We start from the raw sequence: 9876 nt of genomic DNA, 5'->3' as shown, positions 1-9876 counted from the left end.
GCCCAGTTAATTTTTTTTTTTTATTTTTTGTATTTTTAGTAGAGACGGGGGTTTCACCGTGTTAGGCCAGGATGGTCTTGATATCCTGACCTCGTGATCCACCTGCCTCAGCCTCCCAAAGTGCTGGGATTACAGGCGTGAGCCACCGCGCCCAGCCAATATCAACTTTTGTTTTTTAAGATTCCACGTATGCGTAAAATCATGCAGTATTTGTCTCTCTGTGTCTGGCTGATTTCACTTCACATTATGTCCTCCAGGTTTATCCATGTTGTCCCAAATAACAAGATTTCATTTTTTTTTTTATGGCTGAATAGTATTCCTTTGTGTATATATACATTTTCTGTATCCATTCAATCATGTTGGACATTTGGGTTGATTCCATATCTTGGCTATTATAAATAGTGCTGCAGTAAACATAGGAGGTCAGATGTCTTCTTGACATACTAATGGCAGTTCTTTGGATGTATACCTAGTAGTGGGATTGTTCGGTCATATGGTACTGTTTTTAATTTTCTCAGGAACCCTCCATACTGTTTTCCATAGTGGCTGTATGGCACATTTCTTTTTAATAAATACTTCATAATTCATGCAATGCCTAACCTCCTAGTGGACATTTGGGTGGTTTCCTATAGGCTGCTTTACTGACCAGGTGCAGTAAACATCCTCACACTATAGAAAACATTGGGCATTTGCCAGAGTGGGTCTAGAACTAGGATTTGCTGGGTGGGCCCACCCCACTGGACTATGTCTGGACTGTGTCTGGACTATGCCTAAAGTCAGGCCAGTGCTTAGACCATCCCTCCCACTTACTAATTCAGGTCTGCGAGGTAGCCAGAGTCCATGCAATGACTGCTATCTAACTGCCTTCAGAAAACCATAGGTGCTCAATGAGAGATACTAGTATCCCCTTCGCAAATTAACCTTTTGTTAATATAGTAGCAGTACTTCTTGTTGCCAAGAGTACATAAATGGACAATCTTATGTGCTACCGGTGGGAATATAAATAAAAACAGTGCTGACTTTATAAGTCTTTCTGCCAATTTTTTGTCATTATAAATACCACTATGCCATTTGGGAAGGCAACTGGGAAATGTGTCAAAAATCTAAAAATTATTTCACCCTTCCCTTTAGCCCAGCAATTCTGCTTCTAGAGATACACTCTCAGGAAATAATTAGGGATGGGCACAGAGACTTTCATAAAGGCCCAGTGCTGTGTGTGGCGGGAGAAAACTGGGAAGTACCTCTGTGTTCATTTCTGGAGGCCTCATCCTAGAGTAAATCATGGCCCATCCAAGTATGCTGGCACAAAATTCATGTGGAGGGAGCCTTAGTGACATGTTCTAAAGCGTCCCAAAGAGTAGACTACATAACAACATAAGGTATGGTCCCAAATCATTTCTAAATGTATGTGGCTCTTCTTTATATATGTGGCGCTCTTCTCTTCTCTCTCTAGACTGTGTCACCAAGCACCAGGGCTGTGAACTGCTATCTCTGTAGTAAGAACTACTAATTTCGTATCTTTCCTCTCCACTCCACCTCTCTTCTGAGCTCCAGCTTCCTGGTTCCATGTACTTACATTACCTCTCCCCTTGGAGGGCTCACAGGCATCTCAAAGTTACCAGATACGCCAAATAGGACTTTATGCCCCCAAATATTCCCCCTTTGTTCTTCCACATGTCAGCAATCCATACTTCTCTCCACCTACTTATTCACACCAGAAACCTAAATTACCTGTCAGTCCAACACTACTTCTTCTTGGTTTGATTTCCAAGTTACATCTAGAATCCTTCCTACTGCCACCCTCCTCCACCCACCATCTCGGCACCTGAACTTTGCAGGAGCCTCCTAACTTGCCCCTTCCCGGCACTGCTCTGCCCAGACACCAGAGTCATCTTTGAAAATGCATGACTGCTCCTTCATGACCTGGCCTAAAGCCCCTCAGGAACCAAGTTCCAGATGTGGTCTGGCTCCTGCCTACCTCAGCAGTGTCCTCAGTGTCATTGTCCCTCTTCCGCCATACTCCTGCCTACTGGCTCTTTCTGTCCTTCCAAGCCCCCGTGCCTCCCTCCCTCAGAGCCTTCACACGTGCTGTTCCCCTCTCTGTAATGCTGTTCCCCTCACTCTCCATCTACATGATGCCTCATCATCGTCGGTTCTCAGGTAAAATGTCACTTTGTGACCCCCAGCCTTGATCAGGTCCTAGTGATCACTCCAGCATCCTGCATTCTCCCTTGAAGCCCTGAGCACCAAGGCTATGACTTAGGTATGAGGTGACTTTATGCCACCTGTGGTAGATGGTAAGCTCTGCCACCTGTGGTAGATGGTAAGCTCTGTGAGGCCATGGACCACGGCCAATTTGTTCATGGCGGTATCTGTAGTATATAACCAGTGCCTGGCATGTGGTATTGATAAATGTGTGTACATGTTTGTCAGTAAGTTTATTTAAAGAAAAGTCTGAGCCCATGTTCTTTAAAATGTTGATGGTGGTTGTCTGGGTATGGAATTATGGGTGACTTGTTTTGTTCTTTGTACTTTCCTGTGCTTTTTGCTTTGTTTTCAATAAGAGGCAATAACTGTCATTTTGACAGAAGCCACAGTGCTGGGGAACTGGAGCTGTCCGCTCTGCAGAATGCATCTGGACTTACCTCTGCCCCCTTGCCTCCTGTCCCCACAGGCCTGAGGAGCAATGCGACAGGCATGATGGAGGTCGAGTCCTCCTACTCAGACTTCATCTCCTGTGACCGGACAGGCCGTCGGAATGCGGTCCCTGACATCCAGGGAGACTCGGAAGCTGTGAGCGTGAGGAAGCTGGCTGGAGACATGGGCGAGCTGGCACTCGAGGGGGCAGGTTAGAGCCAGCAGGTCCTCAGCACTCCTGCATGTCAGAGGCTCTCTGCTGGGCCCCAGGCTGGCCTCCAAGTCCTAGACTGCCCACACTTTCTAAACCGCATTTAAATCAGCCCTGCCCCATGGGCAGTGGCAGAGTCCAGCAGTCTCTAGGTTGGAAGATGTTCGAATGTCAGGCCCCAAGGACTCTTCTGGCCGGGCATCCAGGGCTCTTCCTGTCCTCCTGCCCCCCAGTCCACCCATAAGTCTTGTCAGTTCTCCTCCAAGATACATCCCACGTCCCTCCACCTCTCGCTATCGCCACAGTCATACCTGGCTTTGGCCACTCACAGCTCTCACCTGGCTGACTGTAGTGGCCAGCTTCCCTGGGCTCCCTACACCCATCTCCTCCCTTCCTGTTCAGCGCTATGCAGCAGCCAGCAGACCTCGTTTAAACCATTCTGTCCATTATGCTTCTGCCAAAAAAAATCCCCCAGTGGCTTCACTGAGTGAAGCTAAGCTTGTCACATTGCCCTGGGGCAGTCCTGCTGTAGGCCAGTCCCTGCCCGAGTCTCACTCGATGCCACTCCTCTCCCTGCCACCCTCCAGCCACATCTACCTTTGGTCTGTTTCTAGTCAAGCCTCTCCAAGGGGCCGTCTCTGACTGCTAGATCACCCTTCCCCAATCACATGACCCTCATCACTCTCTGACAAGGTCTCATGGGTCTAAATGTGAGTGCCAGGAGGGCAGAGGCCTTGCGTTCTGTTTGGCACACAGCAGGTGCTTGGGAACCACAGACCGAATGACAAAAGGACACAGCATCCACCCACCCAAGTACTGGCTGGAACACCCCCACCCCCTCCATCCCCCCAGAGAACCCCTTGGCTCAAGTCCATGGTCAGCCTGGGAATTTCCTTGGGAAGCTTCCCTGACCCCTGCACGGCTGAGGCCTTTCCCTCCTGTTCTCACAGCGCCACAGAGGCTGTGTGTGCAATACAGCCGTCAGGCTGCATCTGTCTCCCCATGGGCTGTCCTTGGAGGGCCACAGCCCTGCCCCTCCCTGGGTAGCCCTAGTCTTCTTGCCCCTCAGTGGCCAAAAGTGAATTAAAAGTACAGAACAGAGAAGACTTTGCGGGGGCATGGACCCGGCCCTCTCATGTTATAGATGGACAAACTGAGGCCCAGAGAAGTTGGGGGGCTTGCTCCGGGCCATCCAGGGAGTTAACATAGAATCTGGCTGCCTTTAGAGAGAGCCCCCGGCACCCTGTCGACGGAACCCCACCCCACAAGCCTTCCCTGCCCCATGATCTGTTCATCCTCCTCTGTCATGTGGCCCAGGCAGAACTTCCACGGGCTCACCCTGCTCCTCCAGCCTCAACTCTCATCCCCTCGCCAGCTGTAGGAAAGTACTTTGATTGCTCAGAAGCCCCTGTGGGCCTTCACACGCTGCACCTCTGTTTGCTTCTCCCCTTGCCTGGCTGGGTTCTCTTCATTCTTAGAGACCCAGGCATCTGCTCAGCTGAGAAGCCTTCCCTGACTGCAGTGCCCCTCCCAGACGGGGGAGGCACCTCTTCTCCCTGCTGCCTCCACGAGCCCACTGAACATCATGGTCCTGCTCTAGACTGAGCTTCTCCTGCACAGGCTCTGTGTCTTGTGCCCTCGGTGCCTGGTGGCGTTTGGCACATGATGGAGGTGCCAAATCAATGGCTGTTCATTGACCAACTGAATGACCAGCATGTCCAGCTGCCACACTGGGCACTCTGCCCTGGGCTCTCTCTCAAGGCTTCTGTATCCTCACCCTAGCTCTGGTGAGCTCTGTTCTGTCTCTCTCTCCCTCAGCAGTGGTAGCTGCTGGCCCATGTGCCCAGGCCCTCCTAACACCTGTTTTCCCTGACTCAGATTCCCTAAAGTGTGGGTCCTCTGGCTACGTGACATTCACCTGCCAGGGTGACTGACATTTAAAAAACGGACCTGAGGAAAGAACAGAAAACACTCACTGCTCACTGAAAGAAACGAAAACACTCACGGTGGTGTCCAGGCACGAGTGACTGGCCAGGGAACCTTCCAGGAAGCCCACAGTGAGCAGTTCTGTTTCCACAGGCGGGGCTGTGGGCCAGGCCCAGTCCAGCAGACTCCCCAAGGCAGGGGGAGTACAGAGTTCCAGGCACCACCCCGTTGGGAATAAGAGCAGGCTTTCTAGGCAGCTTGCTCGGGATAGGGTCCCAAGCTACCACCCACTTCCTAGCTTGCTGCAGGGGCACAGGAAGCAGTGCCGATGTCAGGCCTCTATAAACCTTCAGGAATGCTGCTTATTGGAAGAGGTTAAATTTGGTAGAAGGGGTACTAGCCTTGGTGGCAGGCAGGGCTCTCCACCCTTGATCCAGGCAAATCAGCTCACCTCAGTGGGCCTCGGTTTTCTCGTGCATATCATGACCCTAGTTACACCTCCATGTTACTGTGTGCATTGCACAAGAAAGTGCCCGTCCATCTGCAGATCCTGGAGCTTGCTATAGAGTGGTGGTTCTCCTGGTTCTATGAAGGGCTTAGCCTGAAGGATAAAAAGGTGTGGTTTGGTTGGGCTGGATTTGAATTCAGGCCCTCGGTGAGCTTGTAGGGCACATAGTGACATTGCACAGTGTCACTGGGGTTTAAGAATGTACCACCTATTGAGCTCTGCCCACATGCCAGGCCCCACATGGGGCACCTTACAAAAAGACACCTGTTTATCATGCAGCCTGAGGAGGAAGGTGTGGAGACTGGGGCCTGGGCGTGAGTTTGGCACCCCCCTCATCCTGCACTGCTGGTCCAGTTGGTGGCGGGGGCTGCCTGTCCCACCTTGCACAGGGGGGCTCAAGGAAAGCTGAAAGTGAGGAGACCCGGTGTGTATCCTGACTCCCTGGGTGAGGTGCTCCATCTCTGTGAGCCTGCTGCTGCCCCTCACCCCACCAAGATGTCTGGCAGGATGGAGTTGAGGAGGAGGCACAACACATATCCCATGCTGCATGGTTGGCACCCACAGGCCCTGATGCAGGCCACACCCTGGCACTCCCTGAGCTGGCCTGGTGCAGTGCTTTTTACTGTCTTAGAAGAACATTGGCCGGGCACAGTGGCTCACACCTATAATCCCAGCACTTTAGGAGGCCGAGGCAGGCGGATCACCTGAGGTCAGGAGTTTGAGACCAGCCTGGCCAACATGGTGAAACCCTGTCTCTACTAAAAATACAAAAATTAGCCAGACATGGTGGTGGGCGCCTGTAATCCCAGCTACTTGGGAGGCTGAGGCAGGAGAACTGCTTGAACCTGGGAGGTGGGGGTTGCTGTGAGCCGAGATTGTGCCATTGCACTCCAGCCTGGGTAACAGAACAAGACCCCATCCCCCCAAAAAAAGAAAAATACAGCTGCCGTTTGCTGAGCACCTGTGACACACTGGGGACTTAACATCTGGCCTCTCCCTCTGGGGAACCTGCACAAATACAACGACCTTCAAGAGCCCTTCACTTGATGCTTTAAGCACCCATCCATAATGGCCCTTGACTCTTAATTATACTAACACCATGTGCAGTTCCATGTAAAAGGATGTTACAGACCAGGCTGAAGTCCCATTGGCCACCACCACCTCAATCCAGTTTGTCTTGTTCCCCAGGGCATATCCACTGCTATCAGTTTGGCTGGGCCCTTTCACACCTCCCTTTGTGCTTTACTTTGTGTATATGTGCCCAAGAAAGACCTCTTTCTCCTCTCCAGAAGGACAGGCGGAGGGAAGCGCCCCAGACAAGGAAGCTGGCAACCAGCCCCAGAGCAGCGATGGGACCACCTCATCTTGAATCTGACCTTGTCCAAGAAGGCTGGACGAGAGACCTTCTGTCCCCTCCCAGAGGGGGAACCCTGGCACTGGCCCAGCAGCCTCTTCTCTGAGCCCCATGTCCCAGATAAACCAGGCCAGACTGAGAAGGCTCCCCAGAGGCCTCTGTGGCCTCCACTCCGGGAAAGCCCTCTGCCCACACCCACAGGCTCCACATTCCCACCACCTTCTCACCGTGCCCAGGTACACTTTCAAGACACTGTAACCACAAGATGTTATTTATTGAGCTGGCGCCGGGACTTGGGCGGGGCCCTGCCCTGCAGTGAGCAGCCCACGCAGGAACGCTCCTCTTGCGAGCGGCCCGAGCAGGAACCCTGTCCCAACACCAACACCTCCTCTCCAGCCCAATCTTCCGGGTCAAGACCTGCTTGTCCCTTTTTTAGAAAACACTTTTAAACTTTGTAAAAATTTTAAACCTTTTTTCAGCAGAGACGGAGAGAGCTGACAATCAATTCACGTTTTTTAAGCCATTTTAGCTAAACTCTCATTGTGCACTCTGAGGTTCCCTCATGGAGCTCCACAGATCCATTTTTAGGGAAGGGATTTTGGCTCAAAATGATCTGACCACCTCTACCCTTTCCACCAGGATAATTGACACCTAGGACCCAGGAAATAAATGCTGATGATTTGTGTGACTGGCTTAAGATTATTTCTCCTTAACACAGCAAAAACGGGTTGGGCCTTATTTTCCCCAAGTCCACAATTAGCCAGACCTGCCCCAGGTTCCCAGAGCATACGGTTCTGAGAAGATGCTGGCATTCTGCAGAGGCCAGCACCCTCCAAGGCCAGTGTCTGATGAGCCCTCTTCCATCTCATCTGCTCTCACCCTAGCCACCAGCTTCAGGAACCCAAAAGGAAGGTCTACTCCTTAAAACTTAGAATTAGGAGGGGGCTGAGAGTTCAGGGAATGTTTGAGCAGACAACCAGAGAAGCCTTATTTCTTCTGGAAGGAGGACAGTCTCTGGACCCCTCTTGGCCCACAGCATTGGGATCTCTGGCCTAGCATTCACAGCCGCCCCTGGACTCAGGCCCTGCTGTTGAGCAGGCTGACCCGGCTCTCTCCATGCTCACCCTGCCCATATCGGCCTGCCCAAGACCACCAAATTACATGCCACCTGCTGCATGCCACCAGCCATGGGCTTTATTGAGCACCAGATTTTCAGTGCAAGTTACCACAGAAGGAGGGTTTTAGATTCAACCATGCCCATGTGCAAGGGCGCTGGTCCCTGGCCAGGGCACATAATCAGAGAAGTGATACGGCCATGCCGAGGTATACTTGGGTGCAGAAATGGACACACAGGCTTCAGGAGCATCAGGAACTGACGATTGAGATCATGGTCTTCTTGGAAGGAATAAATGTAAAAATGTTGCTCAGCCCCACAGAGTTGGGGTGACTCCACAGGGCGAAGTCTTGGAGGGGTGGCGTCCTTAGAGGTGCTGCCCTGCTCGTTGGTTCAGAGAAGCAGAAAGATCAGGCAACTTGTAGTACCCAGGATGTTGTAAAAATCACAGAACACCAGAACCAGAAAGGAACTCCTTCCTATGATGTCAAGAAGATGCCTTGCCAAGACCACATAGAAAGGAGCAGAACAGGCCTGGGCCTCACTCCCTGCCCTTGGCTTTGGGCAGCCATGGAGATGTCCCAAACTGCCCAGACCTTTGGGACTGGACTTCAGAAAGTCTCCCCTTAGAACAGCCTCTCAAGAAGTTATGTAGAAAACAAGCCAATCTAATGAGACGCTGCTCCCAGCCAGGGCCCAGGAACCGGGGAGTCATCACACATTCTCGGCGCTGCCCAAGAATGGAAGGGCATCTTGCTAGAAGTCCCACAGAAAGCCAGGCTGCAGCCAGGACGGGGCAACCGCCCAGAAACCCAGACAGGAACCTACCTGCAGAGGCTGAAGGTGGCATCCCATAGGCTTTATAGAGCAGGTCGAGAAGCTCCCTCTTCTCATCTTCTGGGAGGAAACTAGATTTGGCCGCATTGATGTTCTGGAAAGGCCAGAATGGCAGACGACATGGAACCAGGGAACAAAGAAGGCAGCTCTTAGCAATGTAGTGATAGTCCATCCTCTTCACTGAACATGGGCAGATACGCTTAGAGGGGGAGGGATTTGTCCACTGTCACACGGCAGCAAGTGCCAGAGCAGAGACCATGAGGTTGTGTTCTTAATGTGTCATTACATGATAAAGGGCTGTGAGAAGGAAGTTGGAGAAAACTTTGAGAGACAGGGTAGCATGTAGGGGGCCAGAGACACCCCGCAGACACCTGCAGGAATGGACTCATTCAGCTTGGGATTTAAGAACAACCTGAAGAGAGTGCGCAAGACTTCATAGCTGCACATACCTTTCTGGGGAGAGGGTTGATAGCTTTCACTGGATTTTTTTTTTTTTTTTTTTGAGACGGAGTCTCGCTCTATCACCCGGGCTGGAGTGCAGTGGCCAGATCTCAGCTCACTGCAAGCTCCGCCTCCCGGGTTTACACCATTCTCCTGCCTCAGCCTCCCGAGTAGCTGGGACTACAGGCGCCTGCCACCTCGCCCGGCTAGCTTTTTGTATTTTTTAGTAGAGACGGGGTTTCACCGTGTTAGCCAGGATGGTCTCGAACTCCTGACCACGTGATCCACCCGTCTCGGCCTCCCAAAGTGCTGGGATTACAGGCTTGAGCCACCACGCCCAGCCTCACTGGATTCTTTAAAGGCACTCAACCCAAGCAAAGGATCAAAAACCTGGTCCTAGTTCAGGTCGTCAACACAAAGAGTCTTCTCTGTGGAAAGTGTCTAGGTTGGGCTTGTCTTGGACTGTTGAGGCAAACTTGCTCCCTCTCTCCAAAGGTTCCAGGCCCCGGACCAGACCTGTAGATATCATACTCCCAAACCCGAGTCAAGGCCAGTATGGCTCACACCCACTCACCAGCCTCTTAAACTCCTCTTCAGTAAAGCCCATGTCCCGTTTGGTCATCTGGTAATCAGTGTCCAGGGTGGACTTGAAGATGAGCGGGTCATCTGTGTTGAGTGAGTAGTTAGCCTGGTCATTTTTGAGCCTGCAGAAGGGGAAGGAGGAGAGAACGAGCCTCCTTTTACTCATACGTAAATAGAACACATTGACGTTCACCCGCTTTTGATCCTCAAAGCAGCCTCAAACAGATCTGAAAGATCTGATCCTTGTGCAGAGGAGGAAATAAATT

The 9876-nt window shown here is 51.7% G+C and overlaps 2 protein-coding genes across 7 annotated transcripts in view; one reads left to right on the top strand and one right to left on the bottom strand.

The window, feature by feature from the left end:
• Positions 1–7324, top strand: part of PKIG (protein kinase (cAMP-dependent, catalytic) inhibitor gamma) — a 100190-nt gene extending 92866 nt beyond the window's left edge. For all 5 annotated transcript variants that reach the window (XM_011928988.1, XM_011928987.1, XM_011928990.1 and 2 more), the window contains 2 exons: positions 2675–2848; positions 6572–7324. In XM_011928988.1, the coding sequence (XP_011784378.1) occupies positions 2698–2848; positions 6572–6651 (231 nt within the window). In that variant the 5' untranslated portion in view covers positions 2675–2697 and the 3' untranslated portion in view covers positions 6652–7324. The remainder of the gene's footprint in view (positions 1–2674; positions 2849–6571) is intronic.
• A 483-nt stretch (positions 7325–7807) lies between these two features.
• The window catches only part of ADA (adenosine deaminase), a 32740-nt gene continuing 30671 nt past the window's right edge, over positions 7808–9876 (bottom strand). For both annotated transcript variants that reach the window (XM_011928984.1, XM_011928985.1), the window contains 3 exons: positions 9603–9732; positions 8579–8681; positions 7808–8131 (listed from right to left, as the gene is read on the bottom strand). In XM_011928984.1, coding sequence (XP_011784374.1) covers positions 8118–8131; positions 8579–8681; positions 9603–9732 — 247 coding nt within the window. In that variant the 3' untranslated portion in view covers positions 7808–8117. The remainder of the gene's footprint in view (positions 8132–8578; positions 8682–9602; positions 9733–9876) is intronic.

Source organism: Colobus angolensis, unplaced genomic scaffold (assembly GCF_000951035.1).
Source record: "Colobus angolensis palliatus isolate OR3802 unplaced genomic scaffold, Cang.pa_1.0 Scaffold8, whole genome shotgun sequence".
Lineage (NCBI taxonomy): Eukaryota > Metazoa > Chordata > Mammalia > Primates > Cercopithecidae > Colobus > Colobus angolensis.
This window is presented reverse-complemented; position numbering and strand designations above follow the sequence as displayed.